Below are 26,088 nucleotides of genomic sequence, written 5' to 3'. Positions count from 1 at the left end.
AATTAAACTCTATATCTGCTACTCCTCGGCCCATTGGCCCATCTGATCAAGATCACATGTTCAGCCTGATAATCAAAAGGTGCTCCCAAACCTTCATGTTTCTTCCTTTCTAACACTCACTGTTGACCCCATTACTATTGAGATTCCACACACATACACCCTATTCTTTCATTTACATCTTAATTTACCAAAATTAACTTTTAAGTCCTGGCCCAACAACTTAGTCAGTTCAACCACTGTGCACACTGTCATCTCATCAAAGCCATGGCGGTTTTGATGATCAAAATAATACCATCCCCAGCCCTGCAGTAACCCATATCCTCCAGATTAATGTCTTTCATTCTTCTATGTTGAGTTGCCCCCTTCAAACTGATTGTCTCCTTTGCATGGAGGCATGATTCCTCTAATCCCTGCTTACTCCCAAATGGCTACCAAATTATCTAAGATATGCAAAGCATGAAGTAATTTCAATGGCTGTTTTCAAATTGGAAGGAAGTACATAGTGGTGTTGTCCAGAGATCTATATCAAGATCAGTTTGTTGATGTATATTTCAAATGTTGCAAATGATACAAAGCTCAGGAAAATCTTGAAAAGTTTTGACAGTGTGAATAATAAGTTGGCTTTAATGGCAAAGGGATTGGTAACCAAAGGCCAACAACTAAAGGTAATTGACAGAGGAGTCAGCATTTCAGTGAAGTGAACTGTTGTACATAGTGAGTTGTTATAAACTGGGATGTATTGCTTGAAAGGGAAGGAAAGCAGAGTACGCTATAAAAAGGGAACTGAATGAATGCTTGAAGGGGAAATATTTTCAAAGCTGTGGGGAAAGGGCAGAGGAATGGGACTAATTGGATGGCCTTTTCAAGTTCCTAACTCAAACACATTGGGCTGAATGGCTGCCTTCTGTGCTGTAAGATTCCATATCTGTATAAATAGTATAACTTCTTGCGTTGATATTTGCCTGCTCTCTACTTTTTTATTATTGTAATTGTTTCCATGAATCTGACAAATAAGTTTTTAATTATTACAACATACACAGGGTGATGCAATATATTCGTCAAAGACATTATTATGTACAAACAGTGAGACAAATAACAGATTTCAGGAGCATGTTACCAGGCTAGAATAATGGGCAGACATATGGCAGATGGAGTTAGTAGAGATGTGTGAAGTTACGCATTTTGGAAAGAAAATTGAAGAGTGGCAATACATGTTATCCGTTCATTTCCTGTAACACCAGGCTGCTCAAAGTAACTGAAACAAATTCTAAGCATTCAGTTCAAACTTTCCAGTGAACCTTTTTGACGTAATATATTTGATCGTCAACACAGATGCAATTATCAATCAGTCAGACGGATTTGAGAGCAACTGAGCCACACATCTTTTTTTGGAAGATCCTTTAATATACACTCTATAACCATGTGTTCCGACTTCTGGATTTGTATTAATCCTTCTGCATTCAATACCCTAATCTGATGCTAACAGGAATACAAACCTGATTGAAAATTTCTCATTGTCCAGTTTCAAATATAAAGGTGCTAATGCTTGAAAGATTGATTAAATTTGTATTACTGGTGGGCTGTTTGTCCTGAAAGTTGTTATTTTATCTACTTTATGCTTAATGGTTGATAATAGGAGACAGAGTCAGATGTCTATTTTACTTCCAGCAGTGTATCTTTGCCTGATGCAGCAAAGTTTATGTTATCCCTTGTAACAAAAGAAACTAGACTGTGGGCAACAGGATATTGAAATATCCAACAGTATTGCAACTCAGTAATAATTACAAATATTACATTAATAGGCATATATATGTTTGTTAAGTTATTCAAATACAAAGAGCAGCATCCTTCTGTCAGAGTGTTGAGCTTCAAGTGGCCTGAATTAAATGGTGACTGGCATAGTTGCACTCTTCGCGATAATACAATGATGATTTCATGAACATGTATCTAAAAGGCATACTGACATACTGGGCTGAATTTTACCAGATATCAGACAAGTGTCAACTTCCAGGAGTTTCGTTCAGGGTTTCTCTCTATGAGCCTTAGTGAGTTTCCTCACACTATTCACTAAAATGCACTTCATTACAAATGCACAATACCTGTATGGCACCTTTCTGATCCTATCTTCCCTCTCATCAGAAGTGGAAGTGCTCACGACTACCAGGACCACTCAGAATTCCTAGCACTGTCACTATATTGAAATACAGTTGTCCACCAGATTACATACTCTCACTCTGGAGTTGCCATGCACAGTTACTGTGAATTGCCCTAAAGGTGGAGATAGAGACAAGTAAACACCCTAATTTGCCAACAGGAATCTGGAGGACCTACTGGATGGGATTGTGCACAACAGCGTCATCCTATGACCGCAGAGGAGACCACCACCAGCCTGGCAGCCTGGTCCAAAGTTATCATTTTGCCAAGGTTCATGGTCTACCACTCTCAAATTACATGCTACATTTTCACTCACGCTCTCACACACCCAATCCACCCAGACTTCTAACCCTGCTTACCATCTATGTTGCCTACTCACATACTCAGGATACCCATCACCTTTCTCCACCTGCACCATACTAACAGTTGTGCCAGTCACTTTCATATCACTCAACCTCTTCCTTTGTCTCATTCCAGGAGATAACAGCCCACAATAGGACAGGTAGAGCCAATATTGATAGTGGAACAAACAGAGAATGCTGGAGGAACTTAGCAGGTCTGCCAGCATCGATGGAGTGGGAAACAGAGTTAACATTTTGGGTCTGGTATTATTTTTTCAGAACAGAACTGAACAGAACAAGAACTTCTGTTTCTCCAACATTCTCTTTATTTGTTTTAGATTTCCAGCATCCACAATAGTTTGCTTTTAAACATTGTATGATTTCAAGAAATAGCATAGAGTTGAAGAGATCAAATACATGGAAAAAAGCAGGAACTGACTATTGAGTTGGATGATCAGCCATGATCATATTGAATGGCGGAGCAGTCTCAAAGGGCCAAACGGCCTAACCTGTTCCTATTTTCGATAGAAGAAGAAGCCACAGATCTCTCAGTGCCATGCACTGGCAAGGCTGTCTCCTGCACCCTCCACTAGCTCAGATACTGTCTCCTCCATGGATATTTAACTGCATTAAAGCACATGCTGGTGAGTACATCACTGCTATGTCTCTGAAACTGCTTAATTAGCAAACATCCCAAGCCAATGGGACTTGGAGGGCTGCTGGAGACCAGGCACTTGCTTAGCCCCAGGCTGGAGAGCATCTGTTGCTGCTGGCAATTGAAAACATCATATTCACAAGAAGACAGAGGAGCAATAAGCAGGTTTTTGGGAGACACTGGTCAAACTGACTCAAAGGTTGTCGGACTCCACCAAAACTGTTTGTAGTGTTCTACTTCTAGAATATCTGGCTGCTTATATAGGCAGGTTGGTGGCCACAATGGAGAACCTAGTTCAGGTATCTCAAAGATTGCTGGATATATATACACACAGACCTGAAGCCCATCGCTTATTGATGTTCAGCAACAATGGCAAGGTGACAGGGACGAAGAACCTTGACCTCACTCCATGTGCTCCTTCCTAACAAGGAGACAGGTCAGTGCCAATGGGCACCCAGCCAGAGGGGAGCCATATACATATCCAGAATTGCCCTCTCAGGACACTTCAACTCTCTGGAATTCAAACTGGGGAGGGTGAACCTGGGCATGGCGCACTCTGTGTTTGGGTCCTCTAGCCACAAATGCCAAGGGGCCATCCAACCAAAACATCGAGACCAACAAGCTCCACTGTATGGCAGGCCCCCTGTCCCTCAGCTGTGGAGCCCAGACTGCACCTAGACATTGTGGAAAAGAAAGGAAGAAGAAGACCTTCTAAGCTTACTTAGGTGGCACGATGATGTTGTTGTAAATATAAATTTGCAGCAATAAAAAGGTATTTTGGTCTTTATTGCCAGGAGGTTGAGGTTTAATGTTGGGGAAGTCTAGTTATAACTATGTAGGATGGTGGAAAGACTGCACCTGCAGTACCATGTACCGTTTTGGTGCTTGTATTTAAGAAATGATATGTATTTAAGTCAAGGCATTTGTGACAGTTCAAAAGGGTTTAACTAGACTAATTTACTAGGCTCCTGGAATGAACGGGCTGTCTAGAATGGCTAAACAGATTAGGCCTTTATTAATGAGAGTTTAGAAAAATGGGGGGGGGGGGCGATCTTACAAGATTCTGAGGGTCCTGAACAGGGTAGATGTTGAGAAGTTGTTTCCACTAATGGGGAATCTTGAACTAGGGGACATAGTTACAGACTCTTTTTAAAAGTGAAATGCAAACGAATTTTGTCTCCTAGAGTTTAGTGAATATCTGGAATTCTTTATGCCAGAGATTTGTGGAGGCCCGGTCAGTGCAAGTATTTCAGGAGGGGATAAACAGATTTTTGAAATATTGAGGTGTTGAAGGCTATGAGAACCTGACACAAAAGGGAAGTTAATGCCTGGAGTAGATCAGCCAAGGTGTGAATAAAACAGCATCTGCTCCATGGATTCTTCCAAGTTAATTGCTATTTTGGCAACTACAATGAATCTTTACAGTCCGCAAATCATTACTGAGACTTCATGACCATTAGTGGGATTGATCTGTAATGTTGCTTTGATCTTTCCCACATTCTCACCCTACCTCTTTACTTAACAGTTCACCTCCACGCTTTATCCCTGTGTCCCAGGTATACCATGTCATCATGCCAGTCATGGCTGTGCATTGCCCACCCATCGAAACCAAGGACATGCTGTCGATAACCTCTCACTCCCATATTACCCCTTTTCCTGTCATTCTCTGTCATCTCCCCCGATATGTTTAATTGTCTCCTTCATAATTATTATCCTCTCTACATCCCAGCATGCTGCCTCAAATCCCCACAATTGAATTTTCCAGCTTCTCAACCACTGGAGTGACCCCTGATAACCTCCTTTTGACTTTAAGTGGACAGCCCTCCAGTACTGAACATGATCTACACTCTTGACTAATTGGATGGATTTCCCTGACTGACTTACCATGACTGTCTGGACTGGTTGCTGTGAGTCGACACAGCTGACCATGACACATTCCCCCTATATTTTCAGGCACCGCCATTTTTGTTGTGTATTTGCTTCGTATTCTGCTGGCAAATAATGCAGGTGTGAGATTGATGTAGCAATGTGTCTATATAGCAATGTGCCTGATCACTGCTGACAACTATGACAAGCTGTCTGGCTCTGTGTCTGCACTAAATGGCAAGGCAAGACAGAATTAGAGTGAACTTTTAAGATCTACCTTAGGTGGCAAAATACAAAAAGGCCAAGGTAGGGCAGAGTTGTTGAGAGCATTCAAAAAGGTGTAAAGGGAATGAATACTAAGAGTGCAAGTGAGGAGCTATAAGATGCTTCCTGGTTAAATCCATCAGATGCAAGCTTGACTCTGTGTGCGAAGTGCATGAGCAGCAGCATTAGAATGATGGGTGCTGGTGCACTCCTGTAATGTTCCCAGCTGATATCACTCTGCAAGTCAGTTTCAAGATAGAAATCTGGCGATAAAGATCACATCGATCTTGGTTTTAATGAGGTGGTCTATCACTGAAAAAACAAGTATGCAATGCTGCAGATTAGCTTCTAACAAAAAAAATTACACACCAGACATGACAATCAAAATAAAATAAACCAAATTATTTAAATGTTAAAGAAATTTAAAGATTTTGCAACACCCAGTAAAGTACCTTCCCATTAATCACAAAAGTACTCCTTTACAGTAATCACGAGAAAGAATTCCATTCTGTATCAAAGATACAGGGTTTAATTTGCTCCCTGACTTGAGAATCTGATAGCCTCTTCCTTGAGTCTTCATGCAATAGAGTTTAGACTTTCCTAGCTTCAAGTAACCCCTTCAGGGCTTTCACCAAGCACTTGTGGTTTGTAAGTTTTAAACTAATGCCTTACACTAAAGTAAGCTATTTCTCAACAATTCCAAGTCATCTCCTTTCTTTAAGAGTAACTGATTCTGACAACCAGCTTCAGCCAATCCTATTGCAAAAGTACCAAACTGAAACCCAAAAATATTTTTGAAGGTATGGGTGTTTCTCCTAAGCAAGTAAAAAAAAATCATTCTCTGACATTCTAACCTGAAAACCCAAAGTGCAACTGTTTACTTTCACAGAATCTTTACAGTGTGGAAGCAGGCCATTCAGCCCATCAAGTTAAACTACCTTTCCAAAGAGTATCCCGCCCACACCCACCCCATCCCTATAACACTACATTTTCCATGATAAATCCACCTAGCTTGCACACTATCAACAATTTAGCATAGCCAATCTACCTATTATGCACATTTTTGGACCATGGAAGAAAACCGGAGCACCCAGAGGAAATCCACACAGACACAGGGAGAATGTGCAAACTCCACATGGACAGTTACCTGAGGATGGAATCAAATCCAGGTTCCTGGCGTTGTGAGGCAGCAGTGCTAACCACTGAGCCATCTGTTCATTTGTTCCTTGTACTTTGTTCCCTTTAAAAAAAACTCTCCCAACGTAAACAAATTCTCATTAGCCTCCAGGAACCATGTCTCTCATACTGTTTTTTTTTAAAGAAGTCAGCAAGTTTACAGAATTGGATACAAGTTAATCATTAAGCCCCTTTAAACAAAGTTCATGTGCCATTCGTTTCAATCCAAATTATAAAATAAACTGTGTAGATAAATCAAAACCTTACATCACACTCCAAAGTTCATCATTGAAGTGCAGATCTATATTTTAAGTGAGGCTGAGTTGTGCCTTAAGGGTGCGCAGAGGCTGATATGTATCAAGTACCAATGTCCATGGATGCAGGCAGCTTCTGCCCATAGAGCAAGTCATGAGTTGTTGGTGACAACTGTCTAAAGTGGAGGTCTAGAGGACCAAGTGGGAATGTGTAGTAGCCAAGTACCTGCACTCTCTTTAATATTTGGAATTGCCGCTATCTCACTTCTATCTGGTGGGTGGAAGAGTAGAAAACTGCATATCAATGACACTATATGAGGTGATAATGCTAATGTATGTAAGTAATTGCAAATAGACTTCTTGCTGATTACTGCTGAGGTTCTGTTCTTGTTGTGTTCAACATGTGATTGCAGAATCTGACTTTTCATCTCTTGACATCAATATTTTCTCTGGATTTCACTCTGTTTTCCCAACTGACTGGCCAATGTCCATGTCATCCAGGGCTGAGAGGATACCACCCTCTGTCATAAATTTATATTGCTTTACTGAATCTGATAAAATTACATATAGAGCTGATGTTTTTTCTTTGACCCATTAAATTGAAAGAGATCATGTGCACATGGAATATTCTCATAAAATGGAGTGCAGTGATGGTTGTTTTCGATTCAACCGCAAGGTCCATATCCTATTTATCTTTTTATGAGGCGGATAAATGCACACTTTTCATAGGTTCAGTGACAAGTATTACTGAATACAGTATGAAGTACATTACCTTTTACTTTTCCTTGTTTTGAATTGTGTACCAAGATGGGAAAAGGACTGCTTTAAACCAAGGACTGTGGAAGGAATTGCTTTTCTTTTGAAAAATCAAATTACTGGAGCACATTGGGGTTGTGTTTACACTGTTGTTTTGTTCAAGCAATGAGGTTAAGCTGAGACCCAGTAGCACAGTGGGTGTGTTATCACTAAGAGACAGGCTGCTGATTGGTTTTTCAAGTAGAGCCAGTTGTGTGGGCCAAAATAACCAGCATAAAAGCTCTCTAACTGGCTCCTGGGCAGCTTGCATGTTAACAATGTAGAGATAGATATCTCCACATTGCAAAACAGCATCTCTCCTTTACTCTTTTTGCAGTGAAACAACCAAAAACTGAAAGATATATAGCTATTGTCTTCTACCAGTTGCTACAAGCTGTTAGCTGTAATCAGTGATTTGAGAAATTGAGCAATTAATATGTCTACACCACAACCACCCAGTGACTTCAGCAACGAACTGAGAAGATTTGAATACGAAGATCAGAAATAAGAATGACTAGGAAGAGTCAAAACTGGACACTTCATTAAATTCTGTAGTCTACTGCTATTGAACTGCATTTCCACATTATTCTTTCCAATATCCATAACAATCATGTTTATTTAAAAGTAAAAATTCTGAAGATGAGTAATATTTTCTCTACACAGATGCAACCAGACCTACTGAGTTTCTCCAGCACTCTTTATGTTTGATCCATGTACATTTGTTTGTCTGTGTCTGTCTGCATCTGTATGCAGGTGTTTAATAAGGGGTTAAAATTCCAGCTAGTTGAGTATTAGGTCGATAATTCATATTGTTGTTTGATTTATTTGCAATAGGCAGTGATTCATGTTAAATATTGAAGTTATAAAGTATTTTTTATTAATCTGAGACCAGCAGAAAAATAAATTGGGGATATTGAGATTTGATGTTTGATTAAATCTTTAAATTTTGTGGGGCCTGAGTATCAGCACACTTTGCTGAGTGGGTTGTGTCACCAAGAATTTAGCATGCAAAACAAGAACCTCCAACCATTGTATCCATCCTAATTGTTTTTCCTTGTTATCTATTTTTGAAAGCCTTACTTACTTCTCTCCCTGAGTCCCTAAGGACTAATTATTCAATTTTTGGAGTGTTAATAGCATTCAAAATAATTGGGGTTTATCATTACTTGGCTCCTGAGGAACATTTTTATTTCAACTAAGTGTGCTATTGAATAGAAAGGTCAATGTGGATATGTCATTCTTGCAGGCGTGCCATCTTTTTCAATTACTTAAAGGAAAATCATGTTAACACTGGACAAATTACCTTCTGCGTGGCAGCTACAAGAACTCATCACTATGTAACAAGATTTTAGTGGGATATGTTTTCCTTCATGGCCCTGCAAGACAAGCTATAAGCACCTGACTTATAACCAGATGGTAATTTGATTTGAACCTTGCGTGGTCTGTCACTCCAGCTTGTTTCTCACACTTAGAAATGCATTTTGCATCTTGGCAGCTGCTGTCGCTGACACTATTCATAAAATAAGTCATTGCTTTAGGAGTCAAGAGATGTGAGGGGGAAATTGGATAAAAGAAACATTCAACAAAGAAAAAATGACCTTTAATAATCAAATAATCATTGGCAGGTGTTTGACTTAAATCATGGAAAAGATTTTCATAATTCACTTATGACTGAATTCCCATACACTTTATTATCCTTGACTGATATCTATTCACTTTCAGAAACAGATTAATTTTGTACCATGTCCTTAATAATTGAACTATAGAATTAAGTAGGATCTTAACTTATAGTATCAAATCCAGCCTTTTATGCTAAATTATTGTATTGTTGGCTATTGTCATGCTGCTGTTGTACAAATTGGGTACATATGGAACAGAAACTAAATGTCATGTCAACCATAAAACTTCATGAGAAACAAAATCAATTATGAAAGTCTGCAAAATATGGGATCCCCTCTCACTGATTTCACATTGAAAGCTCCTCAGGATGTTTTATTATGTTAAATTCAGTCATAGTGGATTTTTAGGTTAAATTGATGAATACGTGGTTCTGGAAAGCATCTCTCTTAAGCACGTTGTTGTACCAATTCTTATTTTGGTTTAATCATCTTATAAATGGCTATTACATATTTTCTAATTTTATTTGGTTCTAAAATTACAGAACTAAACTTGTTAGAATCTATCCAAATGGCTCCACAGCTACTCTGTCAGATGAACCATTTGAAATTTTGAATGCTACCATCTTTAACTATGTTGGCAAATCAAATTATCATACAACAAATTAAGAAGAAAAAATCCTGAGAGGGAAGTATAATAAGATCTTTCAATTGTTTTGAGGTTTTGGTTTGCTTCAAATTCTTTTCCACCAATATCATTTAAAATGGGACTGAAAATAAACCTACAAGTCACATCTTTGAGTTCCAGTTTCATTGCTTCAAGGTGAAAACCAGTGGACTCAAAGGTTTGAATTCTACCAGCCACTGAGTGCCAGGAATAACAGCACAGAACTACCACTGGGCAAATTTCCCAGCAATGTGCAAGTGACAGGCCAGATGCAAATTGGCTATCAGTTCCACAATGGTGGACAGCCAAACTACTCCACTCAGGATCTTACCAGGGACAGTTTAGCATGATCATCATAGTTGGCACTTTGTTAGTAGTAGACCAACTCTTCCCCATTCTCCCCAACTTACTGTGAGGTGAAAGCAATTTTCATGGAGGTGACCTCCCTGCAGTTTCCCAGGCTGTCATCAGGGTCAAAGGGTCAAATGGCCAAAGATTTGAGTTGTACTGTGGAAAAAAAAGGTCCTCATTGCCCCAAATATCCGACTAGACAGGTTTCTGTCTGATGGGTGTGACCATTTGTCCTCGGGCATCTTGAATACTTCATCACTATTTAGCTGGCTGAGAGTGAGGTTTTGTTGAGGTCTCTAATCTGCCCCACTATCTCTGTTAGGCAGCTGAAGCATCATACATACTGGCCGTCTGATTGAGCCAGCAGCATCAAGAGCCTTCTCACTGTCTTAATTGGCACTGTGTGCCAGGAGGCAGCCAATTAAGAGGTTGCCTCCAGGTAGATAGCCAAGCAGATCCTACTGTTGGTAAATATTTAGCCTAAATACACCTGGGAGGAAGGATATTTATTTTAAGACCCTATCAATAGTTAATAGCTCTGACTAAGCTCTTTTAATGTTTTAAATTCACTCCGAATTGAGGACTGAGACTCACAATAAATTTGACTGAATAGTTTTACCGTATTGAAAGGTTAGCAGTACCGTTACAATGTTATCTCCAAATCTATTATGATGATAGGACATTGATTAACTAATATTATCCCATTTTAGCACAGTAATCCATAAATATTTAGTAAAAGGAATCAGAAAGCAGAAAAGACAGAAACCTACATGAAATTTCCATTTCCTTTTCCTGGTTAAATTGTTTGATAGATACATGTGTCTTGTCAAATAATTAACAGAGAAACATATGGAATCATTTGTTTAATCAGACATATAGTTTCCTTTCTCTGGTGGTCTTGCCCCTCAGCAACAGCACAGCCTTTCAGAAGATCTGGAAGTGAGCTGCTTTCCACTTGAAATGTAACACTATTTGCATTCTATTTGTTTAATACAATGCTCCACTAACCAAGACAATCATGTCCTGAAACAAACTGCAACTAACCAAGACAATATCTGCTTTCTGGGCAGATATGTAGCTTATATTTATCACAATAGATTTTAACCTTCTTCAATCCTCTCAATAAACTTTGTCAAGTTTTCTTTTTAATTGCATGGAGTGTTAATTGATTTCTCTTTGAAGATAATTTTTTGAAGAACTTTATTTAATTAGGGTTACCCACTTTATGGATCCCTATGATACACAATTTGCTTTGAGTAATGAAACTATATACTTGGGTAATGCAAAATACAATTACATTAGATAAAGAAAAATGACACAATTATTAATTACTCAACACTTGAGATCCATTGAGACTTTATTAATGTCTATTGAAGTCCAAGTTATTATTTTGGGAAACCACAGTAATACCAGGTAGTAGAGATGATGAGGGGCCAGGAAGAGCAGGAATTCTCTTACATAGAAATCCAAGAGATAAAAATGTATTGGGGGAGAAACTAGGGAAAGATACAAATTCAAACCGGGAGCAACAGAGAACTTTAGACAACTTCAGCCTAGTGGACTAGGAGAAGGGCATGAAGTGGTAGTAAATGGCAGCATTTGTTTACAGTCAATTATGGAATTAAATGAGTGGAGATGTGGGTTGTACAGGGTTAATGGCCAAGTTTAAAGGAAATAATGGTTTGAAAGGATCAGGACAGTGAAGATGGCGGTTAAGGCACAATTGAGCAGGTCAGTAGCTGCAGGAACATTGTGATGAATAGATGGGCACGTGCTAAATAGTTGGGATTTTAAGAGTGAAGTTTTAAATGTACTGAGAATCATTAATTCATCCAAACTATCCCTCAGCTTCCTGAACAACTTTTCTACTCTTAAGCATAATTTTCAGGACTTAAATGCAGCTTCCTTACCAAACCAAATCTGGTGACCTTTTCCTTGTGCTATTTGTTGATTTAACTAGCCTTCCTTTCTCCCTTCTTCCATCATCCTTCTCAATTCTACCTATATATTGTTTCTCTCTTTTCATCTTCTTCCCTTTCTCCCTCATCTCTTCTGATTCCTTCCTGCATCTTATTCTCTCTATCTCTCTCCTCTTTATCCTTTTTGCCCTCAACCTGCCCTTATTGAGCTCTCCCACTCTTCGTCCAATTCAGTGGTCCTGGCCATCTCCGCTTGTTCAACCTTAATGATCCACTTATACCTGACTTCCGTGTGCATGATTACAGAAGCTCAACTAGCTTTTCCAAACGAATGAAGATATTACAATTGTGTTTTCCAATCATTTCATGATTAAAATAAAATGAATTTCTCGCTGGGAAAATTATTTTTCTTTCTTGTAAAAATGTATTATTTTAATGAGTTTTGGAAGTATTTTATGTTATAACTCATGTTTCTGTTAATCTAGGATTACCTTCTGCCATCTCCCTTTCCAGAGTAAATGGTTGTATGTGGGCACAGAGCGAGGAAATACATACGTTGTGAATATCGAGTCATTTGTCCTATCGGGATATGTCATAATGTGGAATAAAGCAATAGAACTGTAAGTATTGTCCATGACTAAATAACGACCATTATTGTGGAAAGAAAGTCAAATCTTTGTGCACCAGTCTACCTTGCTTTTTTTCTTCCTCATAGATCATAGAGGCATAGATCAACATCAGATATATGTTTTTTGTTAGGAATACCAATACATTGTAACAAAAGTCATTCAAGAATAAGTTTTCTGGTAAAGTAGACCATTGAACTCTTAAACAAAACTGTGGCTTACAATATAATTTTTCACGCAATACTGTACCAATGTACTCAACCAATATAATTTTCTATGATGGGGCACAACAAAAGCTAACCAAAATAGTCCTTGGGATGACAGGATTGTCTTTTGAGAAGAGATTTAGGAAACCTGATCTGTATTCACTACAGTTTCGAAGAATGAGTTGTGAGCTATTAAACTTTCAAAATTCTTAAACTCTATGACAAGGTGGACATGGATTAGATGTTACCCCTGACTGGTGAGCCGAGAACCAGAGGACAGAATCTCAGCATAAACGGTAGACCATTTAAGACTGAGATAAGGAGGAATTTCCTCACTCCAAAGGTGGTGAATCTTTCGAATTTTTTACCCATGAGGAATTTGGAAATTCAATCATTAAGGATATTCAGGAAAGAAATAGGTAGATGTCTGGAGACATATGGCATCAAGGGATATGGAGATAATTGATTGGTGGAGAAAGCTTGATGGGCTGCATGGCTCACTCCTGTTCTTATGTTCCTGTCCCAAAAACAGATTACCTCGTAATTTTCACATTGCTGCGCATCCCATTCTTCTACGCCCTCATCCAGGTCATTAACAACAATGACAAAACGCTGTGGCCCCAAAACAGATCCTTGTCGTACACCACTAATACCTGAACTCCAGGATGAACATTTCCCATCAACTACCACCCTCTGTCTTCTTTCAGCTCGCCAATTTCGGTTCCAAACATCTAAAACACCCTCAATCCCATGCCTCTGTATTTTGTACAATAGCATCCCATGGGGAATTTCATCAAATGCCTAACTGAAATCCATATACATCACATCAACTGCTTTACCCTCATCCACTTGTTTGGTCACCTTCTCAAAGACATCATTAATATTTGTGAGGCATGACCTACCCTTCACAAAACAGTGTTGACTATCGCTAATCAACTTATACCTTTTTAGATGATTATAAATCCTATCTCTTATATCCTTTTCCAACATTTTAACCACAACCGAAGTAAGGCTCACTGGTCTGTAATTCCCAGGTTTGTCTTTACTCCTTTTCTTGAAAAGGGGACAACATTTGCTATCCTCCAGCCTTCTGGCACTATTCCTGTAGACAATGACGACATAAAGATCAAAACCAAAGGCTCTGCAATCTCCTCCCTGGCTTCCCAGAGAATCTTAGGATAAATCCCATCCAGCCCAGGGGATTTATCTATTTTCACACTTTCCAGAATTGCTAACACCTCCTCCTTGTGAACCTCAATCCTGTCTAGTCTAGTAGACTGTATCTCAGTATTCTACTCTGCAACATTGTCTTTTTCCAGTGTGAATACTGACGAAAAATATTCATTTAGCGCTTCTCCTATCTCCTCGGACTCCACACACAACTTCCCACTACTATCTTTGATTGGCCGTATTCTTACTCTAGTCATTCTTTTATTCCTGACATACCTATAGAAAACTTCAGGTTTTCTTTGATCCTATCTGCCAACAACTTCTCGTGTCCCCTCCTGGCTCTTCTTAGCTCTCTGTTTAGGTCCTTCCTGGCTAACTGGTAATTTTCAACTGAGCCTTCATGTCTCATCCTAACATAAGCCTTCTTCCTCTTGACAAGAGATTTTTAACTTCTTTAGTAACCACAGCTCCCTCGCTTGACCACCTCCTCCCTGCCTGACAGGCACATATTTATCAAGAACAAGCAGTGGCTGTTCCTTGAATAAGCTCCACATTTCAATTGTGCCCATTCCCTACAGTTTCCTTTCCCATCCTATGCATCCCAACTCTTGCCTAATCACATCATAATTACCTTTCCCCCAGCTATAACTCCTGCCCTGTGGTGTATACCTATCCCTTTCTATCGCTAAAGTAAACATAACTGAATTGTGATCACTATCACCAAAGTGCTCACACATCTCCAAATCTAACACCTGGCAGGGTTCATTATCCAGTACCAAATCCAATGTGGCCTCGCTCTTTGTTGGCCTGTCTACGTACTGTGTCAGGAAACCCTCCTCCGCACATTGGACAAAACTGATTCATCTAAAGTACTCGAACTACAGTATTTCTATTCAATATTTGGAAAGTTAAAATCCCCCATAATAACTACCCTGATACTTTGACGCCTATCCAGAATCATCTTTGCTATACTTTCCTCTACATCTTTGGAACTATTCGGAGGCCTATAGAAAACTCCCAATAAGGTGACCTCTCCTTTTCTGTTTCTAACCTCAGCCCACTGGACGAGTCCTCAAACATCCTTTCTGCCACCATAACACTGTCCTTGACTAACAATGCCACATCTCCCCCTCTTTGACCATCTTCTCTGTTCTTGCCGAACCATCTAAATTCCGGAATCTGCAAAAACCATTCCTGTCCCTGCTCTATCCATGTCTCCATGTACATTGAAGTTCACCCACCTTATTTCAGATGCTCCTGGTGTTGAATTAGACACACTTCGAACCATTTCCTTGCTTGTCAGTGCACTCTTGCGACCTTGAAACCTTATTTCTGACCTCAAAACTCTCACTTTCTGGACACTGAAACTACAATTTAGGTTCCCATCCCCCTGCTGAATTAGTTTAAATCCTTCTGAAGAGCATTAGCAAATTCCTCCCCCCCCCCACTCCCCTCCCCAGGATATTGGTACCCCTCTGGCTCAGGTGTACACCATCCTGTTTTGTAGAGGTCGCACCCACCCCAGAATGAGCCCCAATTATCCAGGTATCTAAAACCCTTCTTCCTGCACATTTCCAAAGCTATGTATTCATCTCCTCTCTCTCCCTATTCCTTGCCTCGCTAGCACATGACATGGGTAACAAACCAGAGATAACAACACTGTTTGTTCTAGCTCTAAGCTTCCACCATAGCTCCATGAATTTCTGCCTTAAATCCCCATCCCTTTTCCTACCTATGTCGTTAGTGCCTATGTGGACCACGACTTGGGGCTGCTCCCTCCTCCTCCCCCCACCCCACTACTACCCCACCACCCAAGAATCTGGAAAACACAATCTGAGACATCATGAACCTTGGCACCTCTGGAAGCAACATACCCAACCGTAAATGTCTCTCATTCCCACAAAACCTTCTAGTCTTTGTTTTATCCTATCCATTATCTCCTTGAAAATTTTGCTTGGATTTTTTCTCCAAAGTCATTTTATGTATAGTAAAACATAGATGACTTACAGCACATATTAGACAGATGATTTCAGTTTCCAAAAAAACATATAATCCAGAGAATATTCAATAGTCCAATATCTTCCAGTATTTCCCAGGTAGTTCTTAAAGTCACTAGACAAAGTGATTAAGAAGACATATGGGATACTTGCCTTTATTAGTCAAGGCATAGAGTTTAAGAGCGGCGAAATTATGCTGGAATTGTGTAACTGTTGGTTTGGCCACAGATAGTGTATTGTGTGCAGTCCACATCTGCACTGGAGAGGATGCAGAGGAGATTTACCAGGATTAGACAGTTTTATTTATGATGACAGCTTGGATAGACTGTGGCTGTTTTCTTTATAGCAGAGTAAACTGGGGGTGTACATGATTGATAAATCTAAAATTATACGGGAAACAGACAGGGTAGACAAAAAGCAACCTTTCCTCTTGGTGGAGAGATCAATGACCAGTTGTCATAGATTTAAAATAAGGGCAGGAAGTTTAGAGGAAATGTGAGGATTTTTTTTTCACCCAAAGGGTGATGGAAATCCGGAACTCACTGCCTTTAAGGGTGATAGAGGCAGAAACCCTCATAACATTTAAGAAGTATTTAGATGTATACTTGTGATGCTACATCTTCCAAAGCTATGGGCCATGTGCTACAAAATGAGATTAGGATATTTAGGTGCTTGTTTTTGACCAGTGCAGACTTGATGGACAAAAAGGCATTTTCATGTGCTATATAAATATGCATTCCCAGCATAACTAAATTAAAAGCACTTATTATATTTGCAATGACATGGAACTGCAAACCAGGTGAAGACTATCCTCCTCGTGGCTGTGAAGATCACTGTTTCCCTTATATTCTACATACTGGATGTATAAAGGTAGCAGTAGGTTGACATCAGTTCACCATGTGTAGAAGCAACAGGAAGTAACAGAGGCACCATTGAGAAAGAGATGGGACTTTATCCTACTATTTGCAAGATGGAAAAGCCAGAATTAAAAGGCATGTAGATTCATGAAAATAGAGGGACCACAATATCAATGGGATTGATGCCACACGCGCTTACCATTGTCTGTCAGCATGCACCCTTGGCATGTAACCAAATGAAGGAGTTCATCTTTTTGAATACCCACTTTGCTATAAGTGATGTGGCTCTTAAAGTAGTAGCAGAACAGGATACATCTTGCTTCTCAACACTTCTTGTTTGAGTAGTGAATAAGGAAAATTAGCATGCATAAATGTTGACACTTTTAGTATACTGACCTTGTTTCAACCCATTCATATTAGTCAGATCATGATCACGACCTTTTGAGCTCAAGGAGTATATTTACATGTATACATTGCACCAGTTCCGATATACTGCTGATGAGGGACCATAGTGCTTTCAGAAACATTAACTGTTCACACATAAGTTAAAAAAAAACTTCATTTGCAACTTGGTCGCACTGTCATGCATTTCTGGAGCAAGTTGGAGGTTTTTGTAATAGCCGATAGACAACAATAGCATAGCATTGCACAGACACGGAGAAAACATTTACAGTATCACGTGTACTGAAACATAAGCAAGACATGCAGAGAAGAAGGAAAAGAGGGGAAGTTTTGTGAGGACAGACAAGTCAGAGTGTGTATAGAGGGGCTCATCCCAAAAGGATCTCTTTGACCACCATTTCTACCTCACAGTGAGCTTGGAGCGGTGCCTCAACAGGTTACACTTCACAAAGGGGATAGTGATGGAGTTGTGCTGCCTCTTTCACAATGACATGGAACTGCAAACCAGGTGAAGACTATCCTCCTCGTGGCTGTGAAGATCATTGTTTCCCTTATATTCTACATACTGGGTGTATAAAGGCAGCAGCAGGTGACATCAGTTCACCATGCATAGAAGCAACAGGAAAGTAACAGAGGCACTATTGAGAAAGAGCTGGGATTTTATCCTACTATTTGCAAGATGGAAAAGCCATGGATTCACGAAAATAGAGGGACCACAATGTCAATGGGATTGATACCACAGGCGCTTACCATTGTCAGCATGCACTTGGCATGTAACCAAATGAAGGAGGTCATCTCATTGAATACCCACTATGCTATTATCCTGCAATAAGCTGAAATAGCAACTGTGTTTTAGCCTGCAAATCACACCACAGGTTGCCTGCATGCTGGCAAGAGCTACCTATGGCTTCCACACACGTCATGAGGTCAGTGGTCCTTAAAGCCATAATGTAGAGCAAGTTGTCAATCCTCTAAAGTAAATAATTCAGCAGGATCTCTGCAGCACATGCCTGAGAGGATTTTCATGCTTTTGATAGTTTGCATTCTTCACAACCTTGGAATGAAAGGCTAACCAGTGTTACAGTGCCTCCTGGAGCAATAGAAGGAACTACATCTACCATGTATAATTGAGCAGAGAGAGAGGGATCAGATTGAGTTTTGCTTCAGTTGAAATAAACATCACCACACCCAACATAGTCTTATCATTTTCAAACAGCACATCCAGTTCAAGCTCCCAAGTATTCAATCCCCTGGCCAACATCACTCAATAAAGGCCAACAGCAAAAATATCACTCAATAACTTCATCCTGCAATATGTCAATCATAACAGAAAAATAAAACTATTCACCCATGTGCATTCAGTCTTGCCTAGTTTGGCACTTTAGTGTTCCTAATTGTCATATGGTTAGTGGAATGGTGCTGACTTTCAATGGGAAAGAGAGCAGTTGACATTATAGAATGCTAAACTTTGAAGACCTGGCGCTGGACTGCACCACTCTGGCATGGCTTTTGATTTGATTTGAAGTATTATTGTCTCCTGTACCTAAGAACAGTGAAAAGTTTTGTTTTGCGAGCAGTACAGCAGATCATAACATACAAAGACACAATGATCATAGGGTGATTGAACAGAATGAGGAATACAAAGTTACAGCTGCAAAAAATGTGTACCACAAAAAGCAAGATCAACGTTAGATTTGAAATTGAAGAGGTCTATTTAGAAGTCTAATAACAGCGGGGAAGAAGCTGTTCTTGAACCTGTAGGTACATGTGTGTTAAGCTTTTGTGTCTTATGCCTGATGGAGAAGGTTGGAAGAGATTATAACCAGGGTGGGACAGGTCTGTGATGATGTTGCCTGCCTTTCTGCAGCAACGAGAAGTGTAGATGCAGTCCATAGATGGAAGGTTGGCTTGTGTGATGGTCTGGGCTGTGTTCACATCATTCTGTAGTTTTCTTTACGGTCCTGGGCACAACAGTTGCAGTACCAAGCCACCATGCATCCAGTTGGAATGCTTTCTGTGGTGCATCTATAAAAGTTGGTGAGGATCCTTATGGATGTGCTGAATTTTCTTAGCCTCTTGGGGAAGAAGAGGCATTGTTGTACCTTCTTGAATGTTGCCTCAGTGTGGATGGTCCAAACTACTGGGAGTAATTTGAGCTGGCTGGCTGACAAGCAATAGCAAGGGTGTGCAATAGTACAAGGATGAATGCTGCCATTCTCAGAGATAGCAATAAGCTTTGGCTCCATGGTGGCATTGCACCTCAGCAGTTTTAATAATCTGCTGAAGCAAAGATTGGTGGACTACTGTGAGAGTCTGCATCCCCAATGCAATCTGCATCCATCCTGGTAATAATCTGAGTCTACACACCAGGAGTCATTAATCTACTGATGAAAGACTTTTGCCCAAAAGGTCAATTTTCCTGCTCCTCGGATGCTGCCTGACCTGCTGTGCTTTTCCAGCACCATTCTAATCTTGACTCTGATCTCCAGCATCTGCAGTCCTCACTTTCGCCTATCACTGGTAATGTATCTGGCATATATATGTGCAGAGGAAAGTTGCATTCAATTTTGTGGAGACATCAGAAGATGTACCAGGTGGCAAGGAACTCATATAGTAACGTTTGTGAATTAATCTCTGTATATATTTCCAACTGAAATTTTGGTGTATCACTGGGTGTAATTTCATTATGTAATATACAAGCTCAAATGTAGAAATTGCAGAACATTTTATGTTGACTTTGCAATTGTCAATGTATTGCAGATAGCCCTAATCTTGGTCAAAAGATACTGACACAAAGACACAACGTGATAAAGTGGATTGTTAGTGTGAAGTACTGATGATTGGCATGTACATAGAAATATTTAGAAGATAAAAAATAGAAACAGGCTGTTTAGCCCAAGCATTCTGTGCTTGCATTCACCCTCTACTTGAGCAAATGGTTCTAATCACAATTACTCACTCTGTTCTCTTCACCCCTTTTCCTTCGTCTACCTATCTAATCTAATCTTGAATGTTGATATTTCTTGTCTCACCATGAATTCCAAAACCCACAACTCCTAATGTAAAGAAGCTTCTCATGGAAACATAGATGGCCAATGGAACAGCTGTGTGATGGTATAGAGCACGTAAGAATGGAAATTGTAGTTGGAATTTGAGGAGCTGGTACAAACCATCTTGTTAAAAGGTAGAGAAGCAAACAAAATATTTAACAGTGACTGGCGCTGAATACAGAGCAGGATCGAAAGAGAAGTTTAAAGAATTGATCAAAGGTAACTGAGTAAAATGACAAAATCTCTATGGAGGAGCTGAAAACGAATGCAGGAACAAGACAGATACTAGAATTGAGGCAATTCAATGGAGAACATAGCATACATAGAAATCAGGTATGAAAGTGAAGATTAAACCTAAAAGCCAGCAGCAGTGCTAGGCTAACCTTAATTTTCCCTATTTCCCAGGTGTGAGGACATGCCTGTCATGCCCACATACCAGCACTGGTTCTGGTGGAGATGAGCAGCATGCTGATTTGGTGCTGCCACCGCATATGCATGATAACATTTTTGACTGAGTGGCTAATACTGTGCTGGATGCCTTTGTATTCAACAGGGAACTGAACATATGGTGTTGATGCAGCTGACCATCTGTTCTTAAAGGCAATCTGCCCTTCTCAAAGAGAGGGCTCTGAGAAGCAAGACTAATGTGCACCTCAAAAACATTTCAAAGGCTAGTTGTCATTGATCACAGGTGTACAAGGAAGAGGCTGCCAGTAGAGATAGCTGGTGTACAACATCCAACAAGGCAATCTAAAAGTTGAAAACAGATGCAAGATTGCTGCAGAAAGATGCACATAATAAAAGAAGTCTGCTTAAACCAGACCCATTTCACACCACAAGTTCTTGAGGTCATTTCCTGGCAACTAGTGGCATGAATGTTGCTTGCCACTTATCAGTCCAAGCCATAGTGCTGTCTAAGTCTTGCGCAGAGGATGTTTACAAGAATTGCAGTTATGAAGATAGATTTGAGAATCTTGGACTGTTTTTCTTGGATAAGAGAAGACTGAGAGGAAATCTGATTGAAATACTCAAAATCATGAGAAGTCATTTTTTATAGAGAGGAGCCGATAGGTAGTAGTTTCCCTTTCTATCTACGGCACTTATCCTTCAAGATGGTAATAATCGTGGGTTTGGAGGATTCTGTCGAAGGAGCCTTTGTGAATTTCTGCAGTGCATATTATAAATAGCACACACTGCTGCTACTGTATATTGGTGGTATAGCAAATTAATTTTTGTGGATTTGGTGCCAATCAAGTGGAGTACTTTGTGTTGGATAATTTTGATAAAGCTTTTTTGAGGATGGTTGAAGCTGCACTCATTCAGACAATTAGGAGTAGTGTTCAGTCTTTGTGGAGTCAGGAGGTGAGTTACTTACAACAGGATTCCTAGCCTGTAGCCTGCTCTTGTAGCTTCAGTACTTACTGATTCCGTGCTGTATGACAATGATTCTCCATATGGCTAGTCCAGTTCATTTTCTGTCAATGATAACCCTTAGTTGGTGACAATGAGAGATTCAGCAATGGTATTGCCCTTGAATGGTTAATTTTTTTTCTTATTGGAGATGATGATTGTTTGGAAGTTTTGTGGTGCAAATAATGCTTGCCACATGTCAGCTGAAGCCAAGATATTATCCAAGTCTTACTGCATTTGGATATGAACTGCTCCAATTTGAACAGAATGAAAACTTTCCCACTTATAAATGGTGAATGTGTACCTTCCATTAAGAAACTTCACCTTTAAGCATTTCATGTGCTACGTTGATTCAAGATTGCAACTTTACCTCATATTAGCCTGTTCATGCCACAATGAGCTCATTTCCTCCTATCCTGACTCCATCCTCTCTCCACTTGTCCACACTCTGCCACTTGCACCCGCGATTCCCCAATGCCCTCCACCATATTGACAATTTCCATTTCCCTGGCCCTAACACCTCCTGTTCACCATGGATGTCCAATTCCTCCATACCTCCATTCCCCACTATGATGGTCTGAGAGCTCTCAGCTTCTTCCCTGATCAGAAGCCTGAACAATACCCACCCTCCATTATTCTCCTCTGCCTGGCTGAACTTGCTCTGTCACTGAACAATTTCTCCTCTAATTCATCTCAATTCTGCCAAGTCATAGAAGTGGCTATGCACATCCACATGGGTCCCACTTATGCCTGCCTATTGATGAGGTATGTGGAGCAGTCTTATACTGGCCCCCTCCCACAACTCTTTCTCAGTACATCGACTACTGTTTCGGTGCCACTTCATGCTCCCATCAGGAACTTGAAAAATTCATTTACTTTGCCTCCAATTTCCCCCCCACTATAACATACACGTCATCCATTTCTAACACTTCCTTTCCTTGACCTCTATGTCTCTATTTCAGGGAATAAACTGGCCACTGCTATCCACTACAAAGCCACTGACTCCTATAACTGCTTTCACTACAGCTTGTCACAACCCATGTCCTGCATGGACTCCATCCCATTCTCCCAGTTCCTTTGCCTACATTGTATCTGTTCAGATGATGTCACCATCCATGACAACACTGCTGACATGGCTTACTTCTTTCATGACCGAGGTTTCCCACCCACTGTGGTTGACAGGACCCTCAATCGCATCCAATCTATCACCTGTGATTCCAACCTTGCCCCTTCTCATCACTCACAACAGCATGATTGGATTCCCCTTATCCTCACTTTTCATCCATCCAGCCTCCGCATTCAAAGGATCATTCCCCGCCATCTCAGACAACTCCAGCAGAACGCCACCACCAAACATTTCTTCTCCTCACTCCCCCTGTCTGCATTTTGCAGGGATTGTTCCCTCCGGGACACCCTAATCTATTTCACAACCACTACCACCACACCCTTTCCTCATGGCACCTTCCCATGGAACTGCAGAAGGTGCAAAAACTGCCCTTCACCTCTTCCTTGCTTACCATCGAAGGGCAAAAAGAGTCTTTCTGGGTGAAGCAACATTTCACCTATACCTCCTCTATTCTTGTGTATTGTATTTGCTGCATCCAATATGGCCTACTCTACACTGGAGAAACCAAATGCAGACTGGGTGACCGGTTTGTGGAATACCTCCAATCCGTCCACAAGCATGACCCCAGCCTTCCCATAACCGGTTATTTTAGCACAGCATCCTATCGTTCATGTGTCTGTCCTCAGCATGCTAGAGTGTTCCAATGAATCACAGCAAAAACTGGAAGAACAACATCTTATCTTCAGACTAGGCACTTTACAGCCTTCTGAACTTACTAGTGAGTTCACACGTATAAATTGTGAACCAACTCCCATTTCTTCCCTTTCTTTTAGCTTATTATCAAGTCCTCCTCTCCCTCCACCGTCCCGGTTACTCTCTTTTCAAGTTTGGCAGGAGACACACCATTGTTCTGCCATTCTGACATTTTGTTACTTAACCTGAACTATCAACATCTTTTCTCCACCAGCACTCTACACCCACTGCCCCCACATCCTCCTCCCAAGATATGTCCCCTTCACACTTCAATTTAGCTCTGATGAAGAGTCACCTGGACTAGAAATATTAGCTTGCTCGCTCTCCATGGATGCTGTCTGACCCACTGTGATCACCAGCATTTATTGTTTTTGGGACAGATTCCAGCATCTGCAGTAATTTGTCAACTGTCTTAAATTGTTCTTGATGTCTTTGTTCAACGTAGTGTTGGAGTGTTGAAAATACAGTTTACAGGTAAGCAGACAAGTCCCTAACAAAGTTTAGAGTCCCTAACAAAGGCAAGTGATCAGGAGATCATTGACATATTATCAGAATCACCACAAATTGGGACCTCCTAATAAAATTTGAAATCTTTAACAGTGTTTAGAGTTATGATTTCTCGATTTAAGTGTGTCCATTACAGAAAAATACACCATAAAGAATTGCTTAGCAATTGAGAATGCTGGATCTGTACATACTTAATATTTTAGGATTAATGGCCAAACAACTGAAAGATCCACAAGAGATATGGACCACATTAGAAGGTTAATTCAGAGTTAGATTGAACTCCTAAATCTGTTGACTAACATTCAAATCATTTAGATAGAACCCTACAAAATTCACAGATGACTTTGTGAGCAGATGCAGAGAAAAGTGCTCATTATGTGATTTTTCAGATGTGGCATTAAATATTTAGTTGGTAATTGCATCCGTCTCCAACTTCTAGGCAAGTTTTCTAAGCAAACTAAAGACTTGTAGTATCATGTAGCTACTAGAAGGTGTACTTAAGTGCAAAGCAATATCAACAAAGTTAACAGGTCCCAGTACAAACTTATCAGTTGACACATTCATAAGAAGAGAAAGTGAGGACTGCAGATGCTGGAGATAAGAGCTGAAAATGTGTTGCTGGAAAAGTGCAGCAGGTCAGGCAGCATCCAAGGAGCAGGAGAATCGACGTTTCGGGCATGAGCCCTGAAGAAGAGCTTATGCCCGAAACGTTGATTCTCCTGCTCCTTGGATGCTGCCTGACCTGCTGCACTTTTCCAGCAACACATTTTCAGCACATTCATAAGGAGACCCAAACATTGTCTTTCTGCATGCAATCAAGGAAATGTCCAGCTTTCAATCAGCAGTGACAGCAGAGGCAGTGGTCTACACCAAAGCATGATGCAAATTTGAAAACCATGCACTGACCTAAAATGACCATGCACAAAGAATTTCTTTTAGCTACAGTAAAGACCATCTGCTATCCACCTGAGGTGTATACATGAAGTGATCGACAAACAAAAATCTGATGATGGAAACAATTAATCAAAAAATAATGACCATATGTTTCACAGCCAATCTCGTGGAAAAATATCAGTAATATTGCACTGTCTGAAGCATTTGCAAAATTCCAAATTATCTGTCCTCAGAAAACTGGTGACTATTCATTATTGAGTAAGATTGACATGGAGAAAATGTGAATGACGTACTCCTGCAAAACAATTGTGCCAATGATGAAAACCTACCAAAGTAAAACTTTCAGCATACAACAGTCCACCCACTTCACTTACGGGATCATTAATGATGGTGTGCAAATCGATTCACCAGGATATCATAGTTGTTCTATATCAAAGCCAATGATAAACCAGCAATTTCTGGTATAACAGCATAGCGTGATTTCATACTAGTCACAATTAAGGCAAGTAATTAGATATCAGAGACACAACAGAAACTGCAATAGCTATTCAAGAAACATGAAAAGAGCTGAATATGAGAAAAAAGGAATGGAGAATTTCACTAGCTTCTCAATTAATGGAGCGAAAAACAAAACTCTGCTGTGGTGAAACAAAGGAAGATTCAAGAAGGAAAAGCTGAACATTCAGTTCAGGATAAATCCAAACGTGAGACTCCCATCTCTAAGATTTAGGGGAGACCTCTGCTCAGCTCACTGATGGGTGAGTGCCGAACCAGAGGACACAGCTTAAAAATACGGGGTAGACCATTTAGGACAGAGCTCAGGAGAAACTTCTTCACCCAGAGAGTGGTGGCTGTGTGGAATGCTCTGCCCCAGAGGGCAGTGGAGGCCCACTCTCTGGATTCATTTAAGAAGGAGTTGGATAGAGCTCTCAAAGATAGTGGAATCAAGGGTTATGGAGATAAGGCAGGAACAGGGATACTGATTAGGAATGATCAGCCATGATTATATTGAATGGCGGTGCAGGCTCGAAGGGCTGAATGGCCTACTCCTGCACCTATTGTCTATTGTCTCACATAGATGAATGAAGAGCT

At 40.3% G+C, this 26,088-nt stretch overlaps 1 protein-coding gene across 28 annotated transcripts in view; it reads left to right on the top strand.

Moving 5' to 3' along the window:
- The window catches only part of stxbp5l (syntaxin binding protein 5L), a 546,418-nt gene that overhangs the window by 205,906 nt on the left and 314,424 nt on the right, over positions 1-26,088 (top strand). For all 28 annotated transcript variants that reach the window (XM_087992753.1, XM_087992749.1, XM_087992757.1 and 25 more), the window contains exon 5: positions 12,544-12,678. In XM_087992753.1, coding sequence (XP_087848879.1) covers positions 12,544-12,678 — 135 coding nt within the window. The remainder of the gene's footprint in view (positions 1-12,543; positions 12,679-26,088) is intronic.

The sequence above is a fragment of the Chiloscyllium plagiosum genome, unplaced genomic scaffold, assembly GCF_037043375.1.
Source record: "Chiloscyllium plagiosum isolate Xiang-an unplaced genomic scaffold, Cpla_swu_hap1 HiC_scaffold_12, whole genome shotgun sequence".
Lineage (NCBI taxonomy): Eukaryota > Metazoa > Chordata > Chondrichthyes > Orectolobiformes > Hemiscylliidae > Chiloscyllium > Chiloscyllium plagiosum.
The sequence above is the reverse complement of the archived record's forward strand: the minus strand, read 5'-3'. Positions and strand labels throughout refer to the sequence as shown.